Source organism: Astyanax mexicanus, chromosome 15 (assembly GCF_023375975.1).
Source record: "Astyanax mexicanus isolate ESR-SI-001 chromosome 15, AstMex3_surface, whole genome shotgun sequence".
Classification (NCBI taxonomy): domain Eukaryota; kingdom Metazoa; phylum Chordata; class Actinopteri; order Characiformes; family Acestrorhamphidae; genus Astyanax; species Astyanax mexicanus.
Genome location: NC_064422.1, coordinates 38,121,922 through 38,147,305, shown reverse-complemented (window position 1 = coordinate 38,147,305; position 25,384 = coordinate 38,121,922). Strand labels below are relative to the sequence as shown.

The window sequence follows — 25,384 nt, the reverse complement described above, 5'->3', positions numbered from 1 at the left end:
ATAACATAATCCAGTACGACGAGGTATCACATTATCCGATTAATGTGTGTGTGTATGTATCTGTGTGTGTGTGCACGTGGGTGTGCTTAGGTTGTGGGAAGACTTACACTATGCTGGGAACTGACAAGGAGCCTGGCATCTATGTCCGCACTCTAAATGACCTGTTCAAAGCTATTGAAGAGACCAGTGATGACATGCAGTACAGTGTCTCCATGTCTTACCTGGAGGTAAGAGGACTGTTCAAAACATCTCACCTCATTAACGCTAATGTGATAATAAGCTTCATGTGATAATATTATTTTTTCAATTAATCAGTTAATATTGTAACAATTGGGTTGGGATGGATTTGGGATGAACTGTGATACAAATACAATAGAGCTCTGGAAAAAAAATTAAGAGACCACTTCAGTTTCTGAATCATTTGATATTTATAGGTATATGTTTGAGTAAAATGAACATTGTTGTTTTATTCTATAAACTACAGACAACATTTCTCCCAGAACAGATGCAGAGCTTTCAGACCTCAAATAATGCAAAGAAAACAAGTTCATATTCATAAAGTTTTAAGAGTCTAGAAATCAATATGTGGTGGAATAACCCTGTTTTTTAATCCCAGTTTTCATGCATCTTGGCATGTTCTCCTCCACCAGTCTTACACACTGCTTTTGGATAACTTTATGCCTTTACTCCTGGTGCAAAAATTCAAGCAGTTCAGCTTGGTTTGATGGCTTGTGGTCATCCATCTTCCTCTTGATTATAAAATCAAAGAAAATTTTAAGTGGTCTCTTTTTTTCCAGAGCTGTATGTGTGTTGTGCTGGTATAACCTGCGAAATGCCTACATGGCGCACAGAGCCGTGTTTGTGATGGGTGTACGCCAACGTGATTAGCTCAGTGACACTTTGATAAGATTTTGATAAACATCCTGTGCTGGTGTCCTACTGAGACAGGTCATTGTTTACCCTAAACACAACCACAGGGGTTACTCTGTGCAACCACAGGGGTTACTCTGTGCCTTACAGTGTCAGAGACTGAACCAGCTGATGCTGTAAGGCTGATTTATTGCACCTCTGTACAAAATTACACACAATAGCATTAAACATTACTGAGTCATTGTTATATAATCATTGTTATATCTAATGCTAAACTAGTTTTACCATAGAGTGGGTAATATGACATTATTTTATTGTATCAACGTCATGCTTTAGCAGTGAATTCTTTTTTATTTATTGAGTTATTGTTTTGATTTAGATGTAATGTAATAATGAAAAATACTGTGTGGTAATAGGATTTAGAATGTTCAATTTTACCCAATACTTTTGTCAAATATTTTGAGTTGACCATTTTATTATATTTTTCGAACAAAATGTGACAAGAACATTTTCTCCAGGAACACTGTCTTCTCAGTTTCTGTCACTTTCAGAACACCATCCAACATCTCACCCCAGATCCCTTCCCCTCTTCAGCTCTTCACTCCAACAGACAGACACTTCAGCTGCTGCTCATCCTCCTAGCACGTTCATTCTGTACTGTGAACGAGGGTTTTTGACTGTTGGGGTTTTAATAACACTTTCTGTACTTTCGAAAGTGCTCTCTCTATTGTAGGAAATAAAAAGCACGCTGTCACTCCGGGTCTATTGTGAAAGAAAGGGTAGCAGAGAGCTGTGAAAGGAGAGTGACGGAGAGCTGGATTCAGGCAATAAGAGTCTGCTGGAGCAGAGGACCAGATAAAGGGGCATGATTGATGGGTCCTTATTAGAGAGGACTCTTCCAAGAATTGTGATAGAATGGCTGTCAGGTCAAGTAGAAGAGCACAAATACATACAGCATACAGAAGGTTAGCTATATTGTAATTATGTAGTAGGGCTCTGTGGCCCCAATATGCTTCATACAATTGTGTTTTATGAACACATGACTGTGTGATAATACAGAATTCAGCTATTTTATTAAAACAAAATGTTAAAAATATAACAGCAACCTGATATTCATTAATAGGAATAGGACACAATATTGATAATGCAATATATCCTATAGTTTTCATTCATCATACATTTTTGAACATTATTAAAACTTCCTAAAAGTAAGTCACTGCTTCAATACTCCACATGGTGGCATTATAATCAAATAAATAGGGTAAACCCACGATGAAGAATATTGGTTGTCAAATTCTGTGACACTGACACCAATAAATCCATAAATCCCGGTATTTGCTTATTTATGAGTATTTTATCATCCTTAGTAATACAGATGCCATGAAGTATTGTAGAGAATTGTCTTATATAATGTAGTATGTAAAATGTAATATATTGGCTATCAGAGAATCACGGTATAGTGATATCATTGTTATTGTTGGCATAGTTTTGAGGTCATATTGTATCATGAGTTGCTCTGTTATTCCCACCTCTGCTTCACAGTAGTGAATTTAAGTGGAAACCAATTTGATCTAATTCCGTGGAATTTGACAAAAAAATAAAAGCAAAATAAGTATATTTGCTTTTTAATTTGCTTTTTTTCAAATTAAACCCATAGCACACATCATGCTGGGTAGCATTACACTGTTATAATAAATAATAAAACATAAATAGTAGCACTACACTATATGTACATCTACATTTTTGATTTTTTTTACTTTTTGACCTAATTCAAATCTGCCAGTTGTTCTTTACATTGTTTTTTACATGTGAATGAAATAGAAATTAAATAAAATCATTTTCCATTGACTTCCACACAAAGTTAAGAATGTGTGACTTTGATGTTTGCCATTTTAGGGACGCAGCTTCCTGTATGTGTCTAACGTTTCTCAGCAAACGAAACAAAGCTGCTTGATTATGCTGTTGAGGCGCGCAAGCTGGTCATTTACGCAATATACAGTAACAGTTACCTTTATTTTGTGTTGCTGTAGAATAATGACTGTTGAAATCTGTCTAGGTTGAATTAGTCAGTGGAGCACCTGTGTTTTCTGTTGACAAGATAGCAATAGAAATTTACCCAAACACACCTCACTTCCCAACCTCCACGCCCATCAGCGTAGATATATTCACAAGCACCTGCTATTTAACACAGATGCAAGGTGTGAAAATAGACTGTTGGCGGGGTGTAAGATAGCAATGAGCATCTCAGTGCATCTTGCGCAGGGTGTAAAATAGGACCCATTAAGTTTTTGCATGTAATATACTGAAGGTTTTTGCATGTAAAATACAGGTTTTTCAGCAATATACTAAACACCAGCCAGGCTGAATGTCTAGAGGAGTGTTTCTCAGTCCTGCTCATTTTAGAGGACTCCCTGCTTTAACTCTCCCTGCACCTTTAGAATCAGCTTGATATTGAGGTGATTAGTTGAATCAGGTGTGTTGTGAGCAGGGAAAGCGCTAAAATGTGCAAGGCTGGGTTCCTCCTGGACTAAGGTTGAGAAAAACTGATATAGCTGCTGTGGAGAATCTGGTGATAAATCGGGGTGAATCATAAAGGCTATAATAGGACTTGCTGAATGATATTTGGCCTGGTGGAGCCTTTCGGCTGGTTTATGACCATGTTTTGGATCTGACCCATCTGCTACCTTTATATGTTTCATCAGCGTCACACACACACTCGTAAATATAGACACACACATACACACACATAAATATAGACACACACATACACACTGTTCTCTGTTTGAAAAGGTCTCTTTTGTGCTTTTTTGGGCAAACCTGTGACTCAGCAGCTCCATCCACACGCAGGAATACAGAATGACTCACTGAAAAAAGTTCTCTTAGAGAAACATATCTGCCCAACATTTTCAAAAGGCTGATTTATGTCTGTATAGTCAGAATATGTATTTTATATATGTTTTAAATCTGGACACTCACCAGCACAAGACCATATTTTCAATAAATCAAACAGTCAACCATTGTCTTGGTACATTAAGTGTAACCCTAGTTTTCAACTTAGTCAAGCATTTACAATAAAAAAGGATTGAAAGTGAACAGAGGAAAATAAGCAACTTAAAAACATTAAAAAGAAAACTAAGCATAACTAATATCAAATGATCAAGCTAAGATGTAATTCAGATGTAAGTGTAAGTTAAAACAAGAAGATTAAAAAGGCAAAACATCAATTAAGATGAACAGGTCATTAAAACAAGAAAACAATGCAAAATAAATAAAGAAATTAGCTGTAGTAAAATCAAGTAAAATCATTCAAGAAAACAAAAATATTAGCTATTAATAATATAATAAAATAAGAAATAATAATAATAGCAGTGTTAATATAGGTAAATGTAAGGAGTAAAAAAAGAAATAAGAAGTAAATACACTTTCAATAGGGAACAATTAAAGGCTAAAATGTAGTAATAAAAAAAACAAAAGTAAGAGTAATAAAACTGTTAAATTAAACAGTTTTAGGCAAGATATGTGTAAATGATTTAGTGATATTAACAAATTGAACTTTATTTTTTCATATAGTGAAGTTGTGTTGGTGCATTATAGTTATAAGCAGATTTTCCCCAGTTAATTTAAAGCTCTTTGCCTTGTGTAATGTTACATTGACTGAATAGCTAAGCCTTTTGAGTGTGTTTTTTGAAATCAATAGTACAAAGATCTGTCATTTTGATGATATTGACATGTTCATTGAGATAAATACTTAATTTGGGTCATAAACTAAGGATTTTGAATGGGTTGAATGGGTGTTTTTTCAGTTTTGTTTGTTGCGCAGACTCTTTTTACAAATTTACTAAAGTGACTTAGAAGAACTGCAATATTATACTGTATAATAGCAATATTTACTGCTGCTTTTACATTATTTTCCAGGCCTTTCATAGCGAGTCCAAAAAGCTATGTTTTCCATCTCTCTCCTCACTTTCTCTCTTTATTTCTGTCTCTTTTTGCACTCTGTTTGTGTGTGTAGCTGCTCCGTCTGCTCCCGTGTCAATGGAGTCTTTTCATGCACCTCTTTCTCACTCTGAAATTATCTTCTGCTTTGGAGGCTTCAAAGAGACCTCGCTGACACTGAGAAAATGTTCAGCTTGGCTTTGCTGGAATGACAGCTTTTGAAGTGACCACGGCTGCTGGGGATGTGGTCCTGTTCTCTACCTGCTTTAAATGGAGCTCTGTGAAGTCTCCAGAACCCTGTTTCATTTCACTCAGCTCCAGATCCTGAAGCCACTGACAGACATGTGCTGTTTGTTACAGTGGAGAAATGGTTTTACACACAGAGGCTCAGAAACAGAAATGTGTATGTGTATGTGTGCTGACGGCAAAGTCTGACATGATTCATCTTCATTTATCTCTGTAGATTTATAATGAGATGATCCGGGACCTGCTGAATCCTTCTTCTGGGTTTCTGGACCTGAGGGAAGACTCTAAGGGGGAGATCCAGGTGGCAGGAATCACAGAGGTGTCCACCATCAATGCCAGAGAGGTCAGTAGTAGAGTTGTATTAATGGGATTACATTCAACATAAAAAAAAGTATCTGAATTCAGCAATTTAGTCAAGTTACATTTAAATAAGCCCATATTGTCACTGTCCAATGAAAAACAAGGTACATTTTTAGTTTACTACATAATCTGAACAGTCAAACTGTGCCTTACACTGTGCCAAAATGTTTTGATGAACAGACCAATAAAAATACTTGAAAATGACCTGAAATAAACTCTTTTCACATTGGCTTCCAATAAAAATTTAGAAGGTTTTTTCTCTCTCCTTTAAAGTTGCTGTTTTGGAGATACTTGTTTTCATTAGACAGTGACAATATACATAATATAGTTTACTTTTATATTTTTATTATTATTAGATTACTTTAAGAGTACCTACCGTTCAAGTGAGGCCACAAAACATTTTGTATATCTTCTCATGCAAAAACCTTGTATCTCCATTCTTATTATTTTTACTTTTTTATCATAATGTGAAACTAGGGGTTTATCTTTATATTCTGTCAAAATTTCAAAATTTCATTTTATTTTTTCATAAAAATAATTCAAAATGATTTGTAATAAAATAATTTGAGATTAATTTTTACTGAGAAGAAAGAAAGTGGGATTGGAAATTGGTCATGTATAAAATAATAATAAAAAAACGTCAAATATCAAAAAAAGTGCCTGGAAAACTTATAGAATAGGGTCCCTTTAAAATAACACTATAAATACTTAGAAGTGGTGACATTTCAGACATTAATGATTGTTGGCAGTGTTAGCCTAGCTTATCACATCAAAGAATAAATGTATCCAGCATGTTGTGTCGGCTGATCGACTGCATATATAATAAATATTGCTGAATTGATTTTTACTCAGTGGTGAAGTATAAACATTAGTCATCAGTGACAGCATTAGTCAGTGTTTTTATGATGGGTGAATGACGAATGTTCATCTGTTTCTGTTTTTCTCAGATCATGGAGTTGTTGGTGAAGGGTAATAAGCAGCGGACTCAGGAGCCCACGGCGGCCAATCAGACGTCCTCGCGCTCTCACGCTGTGCTGCAGGTGGCGGTGAAACAGCAGAGCCGCTGCCGAGACGTCCTGCAGGAAGTGCGCTTCGCTCGCCTTTTCATGATTGACCTCGCTGGGTCTGAACGCGCCGCTCAGGTACATCTGCACATCTGCCAGTGTGTGTGTGTGTGTGTGTGCAAACCAGAACAGCTCCATAGATTACCCAACAGTAGTTTCACACTGCAGCAAAGTGAGAGCAAAGGAAATCGGCTTCACCATCCACTGGCCACTGATTGCGTGCCACTCCTATTTTTTACTGCCTTAAATCAGCTTTTTAGACTTTTGGAAGTATACAGCAGTATAAAACTGTATTTATAATCACTGTGCTCATATTGTCATGAACTGGCTTTAGAAGTTAGAAGAGACCACTGAAAATTATGAGTTTTCAAACCAAGCTGAACTGCTTGATTTCTTGCACCAGGAGTGGCATGAAAATATCCAAAAGCAGTGTATAAGACTGGTGGAGGAGAACATGCAAAGATGCATGAAAACTGTGATTTAAAAACAGGGTTAATTCTCCAAATATTGATTTCTGAACTTTTTTTTGCATAATATGAGGTCTGAAAGCTCTGCATCTTTTTGTTATTTCAGCCATTTCTCATTCTCTGCTAATAAATGCTCTAAATGGCAATATTTTTATTTGGAATTTAAAATAAATGTTGTCAGTGGTTTATAGAATAAAACAAAAATGTTAATTTAACTCAAACACGTACCTATAAATAGCAAAATCAGAGAAACTGATTCAAAAAATATTCAACTAACACTATTACTAGCGGCTTCATCTACTTTCATCTATGTTAAAATTACTGTACAGTTTTGAAATATTACAACTGAGGTTAATTTTACACTAGAAAATGAACTGTCCACTACAGTGTCTTTTGCATCTTTTGTACAGTGTCTTCTATTATTACCCAGTTTCCATAGGACATGGGGATATGGCTGAGTGAGGACAAAAGTTTGGAGCAGATTTGTGAAACTATTTTTTTAAGTAAACCAGCAGGAGGGGCTTATCTATGCAGAATGCCTTTTAGTGTTTAGATTTGTTTCCTTCATCTTCCTCTGTCTGTGTTCATTAAATATTAACACAATATTTAAATATAATTAGCACAATTAATTATTTATTAACATTATATATAAAAAAACTCTATATATAATGAACAAGCAGTACCTGATGTCGGCTACGAGGAACATTTGTTTTAAACTCTGTTCTTAGGTTGATGAGAGCAGTAAACACATCTGGAGCTTTCTTAATTGATTGTAAAATACAGACTAACAAAACAGAGTACAATTCCGACTACAATTCAGAAGAGTAGGAAATTGCTCTCTAGGCAGTAATTATGTTCAAATGGGAAAATAAATGACTTTCATGAACAGTTATGTAAAATAAGGCCTTTTCTGGGTATAAACAATTATCTGCCGTTGTTGCTTATGTTAGAAGTCTCACAGTGGGGGGCTGTGAATCAGACGCCAGTCAGAACTGCTTATTAAATTGCCCTTTAATAAGCAGTAAAAAGCACATGGCGTCATGTTTTAGGAGAGGGCACATTTTCAGCCATGGAAACAGATGAAAATGTTAACCAGCCAGTCTCTCTGTGGGGGTGGGTGTATAGGGTCCAGCTGCTGGTTTGCCCCCCATGGCATGTATTGTAAAGGTTAGCAGGATCATTCTGTGTTGCTGGTCATGGGTTGCTCCGCTACATGTTGGAATATTTGCTCCATACTGAAGCTTAAAGCAATGGAAGAGTTAATATTGCCCCCTGCTGGAGGAGAATTAAGATTCACTGTACTGGGCTGTTATACTGTATGTCTCAGATTGCTCAGTGTAATATATAAAAAACTTTATATTCTTGAAATATATGAGCCATTTCTGTTTTTTTACTATACAAACTATGCTCTGTAACATAAAGATAGATAGATAGACAGACAGACTGCTCTATAGACATACAGATCTATAGACAGACAGACAGCTCTATAGACAGATGGATTGGGTGGATAGGTGGGTGGATTAATAGGTGGGTGGATTTATGGGTGGGTGGATGTATTAATGGATGGATGGGTGGATGGATGAATAGATAGATAGACAGACAGGCAAATCTATAGACAGACAGACTAATAGATATATTGAAAGATCTATAGACAGATACCTAGATTAACAGATGATAGATAGATAGATAGATAGATAGATAGATAGATAGATAGATAGATAGATAGATAGATAGATAGATAGATAGATAGATAGATAGATAGATTAAAAGAGTAATTTGATTTAGAAAAATTTATTTAATTAATTGCCCAGCACTACACCAAGCAGTCACTGTCCAGGACTGTAATATTTGTTAGATAATAAAATGGTATGTGAATTTTGTTGGTAAGTCTTATGTTGTCTCTGTTTCAGACTCAGAACAGAGGGCAGCGGCTGAAAGAAGGAGCTCATATAAATCGCTCTCTGCTGGCACTGGGGAACTGCATCAACGCTCTCAGCGAAAAGAACGGCAATAAATACGTCAACTACAGAGACAGCAAGCTCACGCGCCTGCTGAAGGCCAGTTTATAAAGCTCACTATTAATGTTTAATGTTACTGTGTTTAGAAGGAAATTTTGCTTAATTTGCTTAATAAAGTCTCAGGACTTAACCCTAAAAACATCTTTGGGATTATTTGTTTCATCATATTTAGGGTCTCTCTTGTGGACTTTGAGTGAAGTGCAAGCATTTTACATGTATTTACCACCATTACAGAATGACATTTGACAATTAGATGAAAGAGAACATCTAAAGACAATTTCCTGAACTGATGCAATTTCATGTATGATTTGAATACATTTTATAATATTTGATTATGATAATTTAGTTCACAAAATAACCATAAATTTGTATTTAGAAATGCATTTTTATGCTAATGAGAACATTTGGTACTGCAGGTATTATGTGCAGGTATTATTGTTTTATTTATCTTTCATAGAAGTCAAATTTCCTACTTGTCAGATTTTTTTATAACATTAGTTATTTTATATAAAGATTCAGGCAAATCAAGTTGTGTTAAACAACAAAGTACATGTTTCCTCTATGTTCTATTATATGTTTGGAAAACAAAGGTATTTGACATATATTGTTCATTTGAAAACACTAAATTAGGTAAAATTCTTGAGGTTAAACACTTAATGTTTTAGCCAAAGCAATTAACTAAATGAAACTAGATTTTAGATTACATTGTCTTTTCGAATTAAGTGATGGTGTAAGTGCATTAAAGTAAATTAAATACCTATGCTATCACATATAATACATTTTGAAAATCTATTATTCACAATTAAATGGTAAAATGTGTGATTAAATAAATCAGACTTTACTATTGTTACTATTATTTTATGGGATTTAACAAAAGCTCTTTTTATATGATATCAGCTACTCTTTGTTAACAAATGTTCTCTTTTCTCTTTGATTGACAGGACTCTCTAGGGGGAAATAGCCGGACAGTGATGATAGCTCACATAAGCCCCGCCTCCTTGGCCTTTGAAGAGTCTCGAAACACTCTAACTTATGCTGATCGTGCCAAAAGTATTCGCACTCGAGTAAGAACAACACACACACCAACACACGTATTTAATACAACAGTTTAGGATCCAGTGTATTATAATAAAGCATTTGAAAGCAGTGTGACTTTGTTACTACAGTCTAGGCTCCTTTTATCAAGAAATACACATTAAAACCCCTAAACTCTAGCCTTATTACTTATTTATTATTGCTCATTAGTAGAAATGAGTGTGTAATTACTACTTTTTTACTCACTGATGTCATTTCTATCCATGTTGTTATTTATTTAGTAACTGCTTATTAATGAGTTTTTAAAGTATTTGCAGCCTAATTAATAACCATTAATAATATCCTTTATAAACCATTCATAATCCCTTTCTAAAGGTAGTCTTATTTTAAAGTGGTACTGATACTTTTTTGTCACAAAAGTGCAGTAAAGCGCATGCAATATCGCCCCTGGTGATCCGATATTTCGGCCAATCTTACGCTCCTTCATTCCCTCAGTCATTAAAAAAGCCCCCGAGACACTTGAACTTAATACCTGGAGTAGTCAATCCATCAGTTTCCTAATGAGAACCATGTTCAAGATGTGGTCATTCTTGTCCCTGCTGTTTTATACATTTTTGAATGAGTGTTGAATTCTCTGCATCTCTTTGTTTCTCTTCCTCTGAAATCCTCCAGGTGAAGAGGAACCTTCTGAATGTGTCCTATCATATCGCTCAGTACACCAGCATCATCTCAGACCTGCGCAGTGAGATCCAGAGACTGAAGAAAAAAATTGCTGAGCAGGCCAGCCGGCAGAACAACTCTGACAGAGCAGACATTCGGCATGTGCAGGGTAACTCACTCTGGTCTTATATTAGGATAGATACACTGATCAACCAAACCATTATGACCACTTCTTTGTTTCTACACCCATTATTCTTTTTTCAAATCCACTGGGCATACAGGAGCACTTTGTAGTTCTATAAGTACAGACTGTAGTCATGAAACTGTATTTGTTTCTCTGCATACTTTTATTATTATCCTTCTTTGGCATGAGTGCGTCCGACACAGCAGTGCTGCTGGGGTTTTTAAACACCTCATTGTCACAGCTGGATTGGACTGGACTGGATTGGACTGCTGTCCTACCACCCAAATAATAGCTGCTCTGGGGTGTTCTATCCTGTGGGGTCCTGATCATAAATGAACAGGGCAAAAGGAGGATAATAATATAAGTATGATATAATAATATATCATATGATATAAGTATAATATAAGTATGCAGAGAAATAAATACAGGACTACAGTCTGTAATTATAGTGCAGAACTATAAAGTGATCATTTATGTTTAGTGGAACTGGAAAAAAGTTGAATGAGTTTATAAAAAGGTTTTAATGTCATGCTTGATCAGTGTAAATTATATTATGATAGATAAAATATACTGTCATAAAATCACGTCTACACACATTTCCCATTACCCCAATTATAGTCACTTAGCCAAAAAATGTTTAATGTAGCTAACATGACATGTAACCTAATGTACTCTGGTTTACATTATGCACACTGAATGGGTAAATCCTTGCACACAATCCAAGTCAAGCTAAAAAGCTAAAAATAGACAGATATCTTAAGACAGCAGTAGCATCCACCTTAAAGGAAAATTCCGTTGTAAAATTGACCTTTGGTGTACTAAAACATGATAAAGAGTACTTACCTTTGAATAGCCCACCTCTATTCTCCCGCAGCTTTTCAAGATCCAGAAATCTTTTCGGTTTCTCCAAACATACTTCAGAGTGAATAATATTTTGGCATATTTTGCATTATGGAGACTCACAGTAGCTCCACACCTCATTGCTAGTATTCAGAGACATTTAAAACGAGGCATTAAGAACTTTAAAAGTGCACAAGCCTATTAAGGTAAAGGTAAAGATGGCAGCGCCCAGAGATTAGGTTACGCTATGGGTTGTAAACAGTGTTTTTTAATACGTTTTTGTGCACTTTTGAAGTGATTTGTGCCTCGTTTTAAATGTCAAGGCTCTCCAGATTCTACCAATGAGGTGTAGGGCTACTTTGAGTCTGGGAAACGCAAAATATGCCTCATATTATTCATTCTAAAACTGGAGTTTGGAGAAACTGTAAAAAAATTACAGGATCTCAGAAAGCTGCAGGAGAACTGAGGTGGGCTATTCTGATGCTATTCTGCAAAGGTTAGTACACTTTATCATGTTTTAGTACACCAAAATCAATTTTACACCGGAGATCTCCTTTAAAGCATAAGCTCTATTAATACCATCATATAACTGTTATAAAAATAATGTCAGTACAGTTCTTTATACTGACGGTATTGATAAGGTTAATAAAAATGATGGTGGTGGTGGTGGTAATAGGTAGGATATGTCAAGGATATGACATCTTTGGCTATTGAATGCCCTTCTATACAGACACTGTCTCACTGTCTCCCTCCTCTGGCGGTATAGCTGAGGTACAGGCTCACTCCACACAGCAGAGCAGAGCCGCGATGGACCAGCTGAGGGAGCAGCTGATTGAAGCCTTCAGACAACAGATGGAGATCAGAAAACGTCTTATGGAGCTGGACAACACCAATATGGAGATCCAGATTGACACGTCCAAACACCTTCTTACCATTGCTGAGTGAGCATCATATATTATCATATATTATATGATATGATATACATTCTTTTACTTCTATTACTTTTATTACACGTTATGAAAGAGAACTTACAACACAGAGGACCAAGTATTTCATGAATTTATGAACTGTAGCAGTTTCATTAGTCATTCTTCATCTAATAATACTAGTGGTTTCAGTCGATAAAAAAAAAAAATCTGATTAATGATTATTTGCGATAATTCACACTTGTTCTTCTTAAGACGTAGAAGTTCTTATAGTGGATATTTAAATGTACATAAAAAAGTAATTGTAAGAAATGTAAAATTCAATTAGATTTTTATTAGTGGTGTTAATTAAAATACTAGTATATATATTTGTATGTTTCAGGAAAGATAAAGTCACTGTGGGGCACTGGAATAAAGAATGCATCATAAATTGGATAGAGGGAACTATTTTTACTTTATTATATTATCTCAGCTTGGTTGTTAATTTCATTGAGTATAAAAACTCACAATGGGGGGGGGGGGGTGACCATTTAAATGACCTGGGTGAAATATATAACCGCCAGTATTCAGTAATATGTACACTGTCCCTTTAAGAGACTTTTTTTAAATATGGTCTTAAACAAAATAGCATTTTAAAAGGGCTTTAAACTACAGTTTGAACCAAAGAATCATAGTTTGGTCTCACCGAAAGATCTATTACACCATGATCCGGTTTGTCTGCAGTGTAAAAACAGTTTTCTAGATGGTTCAGATTTTCTGAACAATTATAGGAAGTTGAGGCAGTCTTTAAACAAACAAGAGGATAAAAGGGACTGGTGGTGAACTCTTAATTAACATTCCACAAACCAATTGATTAACATGAAGAAAAGAGGGACACAGCTCATGTAGCTGATGACAACAGGATGTAATAATAAACTGAATCAAGTCTGAATCAAATACTGTATATACACAATGAAAAGACACATGAACCTTAGTGCAGACTCTGGTTCAGACTTGCAAGACTTTTAAGTCTTTTAGTCAACTGTGGACACAAAATCATCTAATTCACTTCTTTTGTCTATTCTAACTTGCGTTAGACTAGTCACAATAATTACATTACTTACTCTACATATCATAGAATATATAAACATAACCTTAAAGCTTTTCTGATCTCAGTATCGCACATTATGTTCTTCTTAGCAAAGAGAGAGACCATTAACACGAATGATCAGGATGTTAACTTTGTTTATAACAGCTGTTTAATTTATTAATGATTTATATTCATAGGAATAAAAAAATAATATCTTTTTCTTAAAAATGAAATATTTGCATTATTATGCTATCATATTTGAATTATATCAGTGGAATAAAATGGTCCTAAAATATCAATAATATTGTTTATGGCATTTATTCCTGGAACAATATATTGTCTATGTATTCAGACTTCTGTCTCATCCTCTGTTTCTCACTGAGAAATAAAGGATGAGATGAAGCTCACGTTCGTGTCTGATCTGAGTTGTGTATATTTTCCCTGTAGTTGGGAGCAGGAGCGGAGCAGGCAGCGCAGGAAGTGGCAGGGCGAGAGGAGGAAGGAAAGCTTTAATAAAGACGAGAGTGAGAAAGACTCAGACACTCCAGAGTCTCCTCCAGACAGCACCGAGACGCAGGAAGTGGCCATGGCTCGAGAGAACCTGGTCACACTGATGGGCGAACAGAAGAAAATCAGCAAGCAAAGGGTAAGAACTGCTCATATGACCACTAGGGGGAGCAAAAGGACTAGAAATACATGCGCTGCCCACACTGATTTAGTTCTGCTGTGTTTCACCTTTTTATCTTTTAGTGTAAATCAGACTTTTTACAATATTATCTGATTTACACTATAAGCAATTCATTAAAATATTGTAAAATATTGTAATATTGTAAACTTTTCAGCACCATCTTTTAGTACTAACAGTAACTGTAAAATTTAATTTTGACTAATTTAATGTAATTTAAACACTTTTTAATCATGTTTTTTTAACTGTCAAGAGACGATTTATGAAATAAAAAGGTCAATTTAAAATATGAAATATTGCACACAAGCTTTCAATGCAATGGAAATAAAGCTTTTTAAAAACTATTAAATATGTTAGGTAATCGGGTTTATTTGCTATATACTGTAGATTTTATATTAGGGTATTACAGGCTTCGTTTCTGTGCATTACAGACAGAAAACAACATTCTTACTTTTTTTCTCATCACTGGAAATAAATCAGTTCTGAAAGGGCTAAAACAATATATTGTGCTTGCATATTGCATCAGCACTAATTGCTCTATATATTAAGAATATTCAGACATTGGAACTGGAATAAAATATGATTATGAATAGCATAAATTAAACACTCATCTTATAATGGGCTCTCCTTGCCATGAAAAAAAAAATACATTATGCATTATTTTGGGATCAGCAAAAAATATTGCTATATTATTCTTGTCCAAATTTTGTTTGATAAGTTGATAAAGGAAGTATCGTGACAGGACTAACTGTTGATTTGTCATATTTTGTTACATTACATTACATTACATTTGACAGACACTTTTGTCCAAAGCGACTTACAATAGTGAAGTACAAAAGTAATAGAAGTTAAAGGTAATAACATCTTTAGGTAGGGCCTAAAGGAGGTCAAAGGGAAATAATGGGATAGAGGAGTGAAGGAGGGGAAGAAGGAAATGAGGTTAGAAGTAGTTAGTTTGTTAGGGGTGTTAGGAGAGTAGGTGCTCTTTGAAGAGCTCTGTCTTCAGGAGTTTCTTAAAGATAGCGAGAGATACTGACTTTTATAAACTTTTAAAAAGTATTTTTTAATATATTTTTTTGCGTTTTCAATGTTTTGTTGCTTCAGAGTCAAGGCTATTTCTTTGTAACTAAAATCAGTACTGACCCACAAGGCCTCTAGCATTAAATACAGTATAAACTGAGTGCTAGTGCTGAGTGTATGAGTGTGTTTGCTGTTCAGTAACACTAAGCCCTCTTTCCTCCCCTCAGGCTGGTCTGGAGCGGCGTCTGGCGGAGTTGCGTGAGAGGGCCCGCAGGCTGGAGGAGCTGCTGCCTCGCCGGGTGAGCTCAGAGGAGCAGCGGGAGGTGCTGGGGCTGCTGTGTAAAGTTCACGAGCTGGAGATCGAGAACGCAGAGATGCAGTCTCATGCCCTGCTCAAAGACAACGTTATCCGGCAGAAGAACGTAGTGGTGCAGCGGTTCGAGCAGCACAGGCAGCTGTGCCACGAGATCATCCAGCAGCAGAGGCAGTTTATTGATGGTGAGTCTGCAGGAGGAGGGACCTCAGGGGCGGGTCAGAAGAGAGGTTCAGCAACTCTGTAGTGCCAAAAACACTGATCATAGGCTGAGGGAAATGTTATAAAAACAACTTTCTTTATCTATATTGATTGTATCCACACTGCAGTGGCTACTGTCTACTTCGTATTGATTACAAATGTCAGCTGCTGAGGCATACAGCAATTTAAGTTTTTTTATCGACTGTTTATGAATGCATTACGCTGCCTTGTGGTCTTTCTTTAAATATTAAAGGAACTACAGAGTTGAGTTACTCAGATTCTTGGGGTACTTTATGCACACTATGTTCCAAACCAAAATAGTAGGTGTGAAAGGTCCTGTAAACCCAAGTCTGGACCAAAGAACCAAAATTTGGATAAACTGAACCATTGTCTGGTTTGTTTGATGTTCAAACACACTTTTTTCATATGGTTCTGGCTTTCAGACCAATTATAGGAAGATAAGGTAGGGTATAATCACCCTTCAAACAATACAGAAGAAATAAAAAAAATGTTTGTGCTGAAACCTGCCTTTCTATTATTCTCAGCAGTATGTGACTCCTGTATCTTCTGTAACTGTAGATTAACCCTAATTTATAAACATCTGAGAAACATCTATAGTTTAGTTCACTTATTAAACTGCAGTATGGTTCAAAACAAACAGGAACAAAACAAAAACGTGAGGATTGGTTCAGACTCTGGTCCAGACTTTCAGGCATGAAAAAGACCTTCAGGATTTCATGCTAATAAAACTTGCTGTACGTCTGTATCCACAGATCACAGTCTCCTGGTGCCTCCGCATCTTCAGGAGCTGTATGAGATGTACATCAGAGATCTGGATGAGCGGAACCTGGACCGAGCCGTGGCTTTGGACAAGGTCACTATCCACACTCTGAAGGTGTGGATTAATGTTGCTCTTTCAGACAGGAATACACTAAAATATCGAAGGTCATGTGAAAAGAAGAAGTATGATGTCCTGTTTGCAATGTCCCATGGAAGCTAAAGAACACTGCACTGACCTGTGGTAGAGTCGCTTGTCTGTTTGCATGGACATTTATATCCAGATGCTGCCCCTCATGATCATTACCTGTCAGTCCGAATCATCTTCTTGGCATGCATGTCACGCAGCAGTATGGGTTCCAAAGACTATAATTTACCCTTACATATAAACTGCTTTATTGTCAATTCTGCATATGTACAGAACATACAGAGAATTGAAATTGTGCTACTCTCTTGCCCCAAGTTACAGCAAAAAACAAACAAACAAAAAAGTGATAGTTGACTAAAGTACAACTAAATACATTTATAAATAATATAAGACAAGGCCAGGCAAGTTTATTCATATAGCGCTATTTAAAGTAAAAAACATTTAAAAGAAAAACAATAAAATGGAGATAAGATAAATAAAATAAGAAAATAGCATGAATAAAATATAATTTAAACCTGATTAAAACAATATATTTAAAAGAATAAAAGGTAACTGAATCAATTTGAATAAAAGTGCCGTTACAGAATAAAAGTGTGTGGAGCTGCAGTGTTTTAAACTGAACTAAAGGCCTGCTCAAACATAAAGGTTTTCAGCCTGGAGTTGTGGCTCTTTTAACACTCTCTGTTAACTGGTTCCATTAAAGAGCAGTAGCAGTAGCATAGTAGCTAAATGCTCCCTGTCCATGTTTAGCTTTTTTAAGAATAAAAGAATGAAATAGACACTAAACATGGTCACAGATATAGACATACATGAGACAAATGACACAAGACAACAGTGCTATATAAGAGTGTGCTAGTTAGGTTTGATTGGGGGGGGGGGGGGGGATTAAAGAGGGACTGTGCTGTTATACTCTTAGAAAATGTTCCAGTAAATAATTAGTCAGTGTAGAAGTTCAGTGTGCTGTATACATTGTGTGTGCATGAATAACACATTCTCTTTCTGTGCTATTAATATTTTTTCCTCTTTTGTCCACAGGAAGGGTCCCTTCCAAAGATTGCCCTACCCAGCAGAGGACGTGACCCTTTGCAGGAGCTGGACTCAGACCAGGAGAGTGTTCGCACACTGGGCTCCGAAACTAGACAAGGAAGGGTGAAAGTGCGGAGACACACTTTGCCACCCATTCTGCCAGAGCCTGATAGGTAAAAACTATTTAACGATGTTTTCACACTGTTTGTTAGTTATCCAGTAGCAGTGATAAATCTAAAACTTAATACCATGTTAAGCTGAGCTAAAGGTGTTGCCATGTGGGTCAGCCAGACCTTTTCTGGTACCAGTTTTCTCCAGTATCTGAGAGTCTTTTGAAAGTGCAGGAAACAGAACTCAACGCTCTCTGGCTTCATATGTAATTTCTTTACAGAAAATACTTTTAATAGTTACAGTGTTTTTGTGTCTTTTTCTAGTTATGATAAAAGTGTGAATGTGCTGGGATTGCAGTAACACCATCTGTTAGGCTTTAAAAATTCTCATAATTTTCTATTTCTATAGCTGTTAAACAATGAATTGTTTTCTAAAAGGCACCCCCTCTTTTTGCACAATATAAAATTGTTTCAGTTTTTATTATTATTTTTTTAAAGCTCTGGTACCTTTTAAGTTCACTTGATTTTGAACCATTCCAGTTATTATTTCAGATCAGTTGTCCAGAGATGTTCCATTAGCTGCGTTAGTTTAAAAGAATTCCCAGGCTCACTTCATGTGACTCGGATGAAGCACATGCTAACCTTCTTTGTCGAATAGAGGGAGTCCTATTTTTTGGGTGGGAAATGTGGAGGGAATTCTATTAGAACAAAGTAATAAAGAAAGCTATTACATTACCTTTATAGTTTTGACTAGCATTTTTTTTTATAAAGATCCATGTCTTCTCTCTTCCCACAGTGACAGTAACCGTGTGTTTAAGAGCAGCCCACACACAAAGCAGATCAAGAACTCTGTGGTGATGACTCCACCACCCATTCACATCAATGGACAGGGCAACCGAGAGGTGAGTACCAATATGTAGTGTATGTATACGGGCAACACACAAAAATGTTAAATGTCCAAAATTGCAAAGTGTAAAAATATTTTATTTTAAGTCACAAATTTCATTTAAATCATGCAGTGTAGTTTATTATGTATTGGGAAGAACCAGGCCACATGATACGTATCCAAATTAAGTAATTCAGCAGATTCAGTATTTTGAAATATATTGTGCTATATTATGCAATGTAATAAACAAGCATTGAAGCATAAGCAAATATATGGAAGATTAAAAGATTGAAATATATAAAATATAAAAATGTATAATAGTTTGTTAACTGTATTTATGAGAATATGAATGATTGCATTGTTCTTCCTCTTTGCAGTTGCTGCCAAGTGCTCTAGAGGGCGCTCTAAGCTACAGCCTCCTGAGCCACAGTGTGAGCAGTCACCTGGACTCCTCTCCAGAGAGCAGCGAGAACGGAACTGAAGCTCCTCTCACGCCTAAAGGTGAAGCTTAAATTAACCTTATCAATCAGCCACATATTATTTGCCTGGTCGATACACAAGTCTGACCCCTTGGGTGTCTGACATAATACAGTATCAACATGACTTCAAAATATAAAGAAAAATATGTTGAATTATTTAGCAAATAAAAAAGTTTTAAACAAACCAGAACATGTTTGATATTTTAGATTCTTCAAAGTAGCACATCTTGCTTAGATTAGACAGTTTTGCACATCTTGGCTGGATTTTCTCACTCAGCTTTATGAGGTTGAGTCCCCTGGAATAGCTTTCAGTTAACAGCTGTGCTAAACTCGTCAAGAGTTAATTACTTGAATTTCTTGGCCCTAAATGTGTTTGAGAGCATCAGTTGTAAAGTTGTGAAGAGGAGTTACAGGTATACAGTGAATAGCCCTGTTTGAGTAATTCTCTAATCAATATTATGGCAAAAACTACTCAACGTAGAGAAAAGAAAGTAAAGAAAAAGACTTTAACTTTGACAGTATCCTCAAGTTTAGTCGCAAAGGTCACCAAAAACATTATGATGAAACTGGCTCTAATCAGGATTGCCCCAGGAAAGGAAGAGCAAGAGTTTCCTCTGTTGTACATGATAAGTTCATCAGAGTTACCAGCCTCAGAAACCACAAGTTAACATCATCCCGGTTAAGAGTGGTTTATTTAACACTTTTAAGTGACTACATGATTTCTTATGTCTTCCTTAATAGTTTGAATGGACTTCATTGTTCATTTACAATGTGCTATTGTCTGGTACTGTATATTTTATCTATTTTAAGGCACTTCATGAATTAAAAAATTGTGTGTCAATTACAGTCCTGATGACTGTAGACTAAACAATACTGTATGTCTAAATTCTGTAAATTTCTAGTACTACTATAGTGCCATCAAGCTAAATCTTCTTCCATATTTCATGTTCTGTGTTCCCCCGTTCAGAGAGGCAGCAGATCCTGAGAGGAGTGCACAGCATTGCAGTGAAGGCGGCCCGCCGTCGCTCCAAAGCACTGGAGATAGATGCCCTGCGCCTCCCGCCTCCCCCCTCTCCTCTGGACCCTATAAAGCACAAGAGCAGCTTGTCTCTGAGTGATGGACCACCCAAAGGCCTGGTTCTGCGCCGAGGACGGCAGCCCAGCCCCGAGCTCCATCATGCCACCTCTGATGATAACCTGTCCAGCAGCACGGGCGAAGGCCCTGCCCCCAACAGCACCTGGACACGCCCCCGCAACCGCCAGGCCCTGTCCAAGAACACTGTCCCGCGGGAGCAGGACTTCGAGGCTCGCAGACGCAAGAGACGGTCCCGGTCCTTTGAGGTCACCGGACAAGCTGTGAGTTATTAAGCCATTTTCTTGTCAGTATGAGCAATTAATAGTCATTACACTATCAAACATAACATTATAACATCCTCCTTGTCTGTCATACATGTTATACAGGAGCTCTTGCATTTCTATAATTACAGACTGTATTCCTGTATCTGTTTCTCTTTATACTTTACTATTTGTAATATGTCATTCCAAGCACTGTAGTGACATTGGCATGGTAGTAATGTACTGTATAAGTTGTTAGTGTGTGTTGTGCTGGTACAGTGAGTGAATCAGACACAGCAGCGCTGCTGGAGTTTGTAAATACTATGGCCACACACTGCCCACTCTATTAGACACTTTTATACTCCTCCGACGCTGTTGGTGGACTATTCTTAGTCAAGCAGTTACACTGAGGTGTTTAAAAACTCCAGCAGCACTGCTGTGTTTGACCAATTGTAAAAGCACAGCATAAACTAACACACCAACCACCCAAATAATAGGAGGTGAAACAGACACAGGACTACAGTCTGTAATTATATAGAACTAAAAGGACTTCTATGTGTTTAGAAGTTATGAGATAAATTAGTTAAATTAAGCCCCTAAACAATAAATGAAACTTTTGAATATTTAGTAATGCTTTCATTAATTCATGCACAATTAATGCAATACTGTTTTTACACCACAATATTTGTTGTCAGTAATCTTAATGGTTCATCTGGGTTTGTTTGGGGTGTTTGAAATAACTATGGGTACATGGCTTATCTAGACGCTCTTTTTCTCCAGTTAACCCAAGGGAAGAACACCAGCCAGCGTTTTCGGCCACTTGATAGCACTTCAGACCCCCACCTGCACATTAACGGCCAACCTCCCGCACCTCTCCTTCGGCCCCAGCACAGAGTTCCGGCTCAGCTGGGCAAAACTCGCCCTTCCCACATCAATCACCAAACAGGTCACTAACTCACTGAGTAATGTCTTGTGATTTAGCTGCTAGAGGCTATAAATGTTTATGGCCTGGCTAACAAGCATTTTATGCACCGTGTAACGCTTCTGTAAATGTGTCTGTTGTGCGTTCTCCAGCTGTTACTAACATGTCATTATAAACTGCCACTTTTACAAATCACTCTAAATTATAATACACAGAGTTGCCAGATTATTAGACCTATAGTTATTGGCCATTTTATCAGAAACATATGCCAGATATGTGTACAGTTACTGATAGAAAGCATTATTAAGAACAAATCAGGTTAGTGTCTGAATGTAGAATAATAATTAGAGGCGAGCGCATGCTAACAAAAACATATAGTGATATTCTGTTGCAAATTCTGTGCATATTTGAGTCTATTTCACTCTTGAATAGGCCTGTCCTGATAATTACATTATCACCTATATACAAATATGTATGTTACATTAATAACTTTGTTTTAAAACTAAAACTATGAGTTTTCTTTTATTATGGATTTATATGCGTATTCTAAAAATGCCTTTAATGGCTATAAAATATCTTTATTTGCACTTATATCTGGGACAATATATTGTAAAATTAAACAGTTATTGTGATCTAATCTGACAAATTTTAGGTATTTACAGTTGAAGTGTGGATTTGTTGTACAAGAACAGTATTACAGTTTCATATCTTGTAAAATTAAGGCCCAAATTACTGATATGGTTGACTGTTGATAGAACATCCTATTTAATACTGGTTACAACTGAATTTTCTGCCTTTGCTACTTTGGAAAATATGAAATATTGAGGGTTTATTTATTTAATGTAATAAATATAATTTCTTTTCGATCCCCTTTAGGATCCACAGCAGACGCTTCCTCAGTCAACCTCCCCACCCATGTCAGCAACCTCAAGCGTGGTGCCCAAAGCAGGCAGCCACAGCCCCTCCTATATGTCACCACCACAGGGGCAGGGGGCCAGCGCACTCGCAAACATTGAGGAACCTCTGCCCTGACCTGTCCCTTACCCGTCAGCAACAGTTCAACTTACCCACCCAACGACTTAACATGCATTAAATCATGTCCTGGGTTCTGAGGCTTTGGTCTGCTGAACGCAGAACCCTTAAAACTCTTATACCCCGAGAGGAAATAATGAAGAATCTCTTTTATTGATTTTTTGACAGAGGGGGAACCCTGCCTCTAATGCCTTTGGTTTAAGTGTGTGACCAGGCCTTAAATGGTGTGTGTGTATTATATGATTCTGGGAAGTCCTCAAAAAAGCACCTTGAAAACTTCCTTCAGTGTATTAAAAGGAAAATGTCGACCATTGTTTGTGTGACCCCGGGCACAGGCACAAGTCTTATTCTTTTCTCCATAATGGAACAGTATCTTACAGCTCTTGTGTCTGCATTAAGGATGCACTGTTTTTTTTTTTTTCTTTCCCTCACACGCAGGCAATATGTGATTGTGGAATTCCTCTAAACACATAACACATAACTCCTACAGACAAGGAAACAGGCATTTGTAGATCTCTGGCACCACCCTTTTCCATTTGCATGTATGTCACTGTTACTGTACAGCACTAGGAATGTCCCATTCACAGTCATTTGCCATAGGTTGAGATTTCAGCAGGATTATTCCCACGGTGAATGATGTCTGTTAGTAATTCCAGGACAGATTCCATATTGTATTCATCACATTCCTGAGCCTCAGGGGATGCTTTTAATCAACCTGCCTTTTCTTTGATGTTCTCAAAGTTTGTGTATTTTTTTTTCATATACATACATTATACTCTTTTTTCTACTCTTAATTTTGTACATTTTTTATTTGTATCCAAATAAAACATATTGCAAAAGTGCTGATTTAGGCCTTGTGTTTTATAGCCATCCACACTGTTAGACTGTAGCGCATCTGTCTGTGCACTACAGAACTGACCCAGCTTAAATGAGTGCAAAAATATAACTTATCTCACCCCACCTCACACAAGCCTCTCTGATTCAAACCGAATGCGATACATACATGTAAGTGTGTGTGATACTAAAGTCCCCCCCCAAAAAAAACAAACAAAAAAAAACAGAAACCCAACCAACTTCTAGTCTCAAATGGCACACTTTAAGTCCTGTAGCCCTCATATGCGCAATGCTCGCATGGACCACAAGACTGTAGGGTGTCCCATTTTTCATTTAGATAATTTAAAGGGTATTCACGAGTCGCCTTTATGCACCCTTGATAAGCCATTGTTAAAAAGTGACCTATTACCAATTCACAATTCCCATTAAATAACAACTGTGACCAGTCTGATCATTTTTTTAGACAGTTTAGTCCTTTTAAAATCTTCTAGTGTACGTTTGTCCCTACACATATACAGTACCAAACTCAAAAGTTCTTCTCAATTCAATGTGTTTGATGACAGGCATATTTTTTATTTTGTAAATTTATTCCTAAACAAATTAATGTAGATTATTTATTATTATTTATATGTAGATTATGTTTCTAACAATTCATTTTAAGGACAGAATTGCTCACTCAATGCATTTTAATCTTAGTGTCTTTATGAGGTAGAGTCGCCTGGAATAGTTTTATCAGTGTCTTGAAGGAGTTCCTGGAGGTGCTGAACAATATAGTTGATATACTTTACCATCATTTGTGTCACAATATATAGAGTATCAGAGTATAGCAGAACAACAAAACGTTGCAATATTATATATATGTATATATATGTATATATATATATATATATTTTTTTGCAATAGAATAGAATTTTGTTCGAGTATGATTAAATACGTAGCATCAAATGATGAATTTTTTATTTGGATTTCTGTCCAAATGAATAGAGAAATTGCATCCACCAAAAAAAAAGGTCACGCTCTCTTAATATTTGGTTGGAATGCCTTTAGCTTTGATTACTTTGATGCATTCATTGTGACATTATTTCAATAAGCTCTGCATCTGCAATGTCACAAGATTTATTTCAATCTAGTGTTGCATTAATTTTTCACCAAGGTCTTGCAGCATTGAAGATGGTAGAGTCTGACCGCTGCACAAAGCAGCTCTTCTCCATCCAGCACATATCCCAAAGATTCTCAATGAGGTTAAGGTCTGGACTCTGTGGTGAACAATCCATGTGTAAAATGATGATCTCATGCTCCCTGAACCACTCTATCACAATTCCAGCCCTGTGAATCCTGGCGTCGTCATCTTGGAATATGATCCAAAAAATCCATTGTTGGAATAACCTGGTCATTCAGGTGATCATTCTTTTAGAATATACAGTTCCTGAACCTAGACCTGACCAGCTGCAGCATCAATCCCATATTATTTACTTAGTTAAATCCAAATGGAGACATTTTTTGGACTGCAATGTAGAAAATTCATTAAAATAAAGACAACTTTTGACAGGCATTGTATGTACATGGTTGAGGTTGAGGCTGTAGGGTCACTGGCAGGCAGCTACAGGAGCAGCAGCTTAAACAGCTGCAGCAGCTACAGCATCTTCAGCCAATCACAGCTGAGCATCTAACCTTAGCGAAAACGCGGGCTCCTGATTGGCCAGAGTCACGGACCGACCGCCGTTGCCAACACGGGTAGCTTTAGCTTAGCCTGCTGTGTGTGTATGTATGTGTATGTGTGCGTGTTACGGTTAGCTACTGGCTTGAGCTTGAGAAAGCTGTGTCTAAACACAGAGGAGAGGAGGATATTACCCGCGTGCAGCGTTTAAAGATGGAAAACGCCTCATAGGAGAAAGATATGCCTTAATGTATTTCATACGTAAGTGTCTTTTCTCAGACTGA

The 25,384-nt window shown here is 36.7% G+C and overlaps 2 protein-coding genes across 5 annotated transcripts in view; both read left to right on the top strand.

The window, feature by feature from the left end:
- kif19 (kinesin family member 19) overlaps positions 1–23,448 on the top strand; it is a 68,520-nt gene extending 45,072 nt beyond the window's left edge. The window contains exons 5-20 of one of the 4 annotated variants that reach the window (XM_049464833.1): positions 91–227; positions 5,270–5,395; positions 6,360–6,554; positions 8,854–9,000; positions 9,903–10,025; positions 10,669–10,825; positions 12,447–12,621; positions 14,123–14,321; positions 15,608–15,878; positions 16,668–16,768; positions 17,855–18,018; positions 18,752–18,857; positions 19,219–19,342; positions 20,288–20,676; positions 21,436–21,601; positions 22,454–23,448. In XM_049464833.1, the coding sequence (XP_049320790.1) occupies positions 91–227; positions 5,270–5,395; positions 6,360–6,554; positions 8,854–9,000; positions 9,903–10,025; positions 10,669–10,825; positions 12,447–12,621; positions 14,123–14,321; positions 15,608–15,878; positions 16,668–16,768; positions 17,855–18,018; positions 18,752–18,857; positions 19,219–19,342; positions 20,288–20,676; positions 21,436–21,601; positions 22,454–22,593 (2,720 nt within the window). In that variant the 3' untranslated portion in view covers positions 22,594–23,448. Of the gene's footprint in view, positions 1–90; positions 228–5,269; positions 5,396–6,359; positions 6,555–8,853; positions 9,001–9,902; positions 10,026–10,668; positions 10,826–12,410; positions 12,622–14,122; positions 14,322–15,607; positions 15,879–16,667; positions 16,790–17,854; positions 18,019–18,751; positions 18,858–19,218; positions 19,343–20,287; positions 20,677–21,435; positions 21,602–22,453 lie in introns of all 4 variants that reach the window. The other 3 variants (XM_049464832.1, XM_049464831.1, XM_049464830.1) reach the window with 3 other exon arrangements.
- Positions 23,449–25,168: 1,720 nt separating this feature from the next.
- The window catches only part of abca5 (ATP-binding cassette, sub-family A (ABC1), member 5), a 45,628-nt gene continuing 45,412 nt past the window's right edge, over positions 25,169–25,384 (top strand). Inside the window, exon 1 of the mRNA XM_007250134.4 lies at positions 25,169–25,361. Within this exon, the coding sequence (XP_007250196.3) occupies positions 25,349–25,361 (13 nt within the window). The 5' untranslated portion in view covers positions 25,169–25,348. The remainder of the gene's footprint in view (positions 25,362–25,384) is intronic.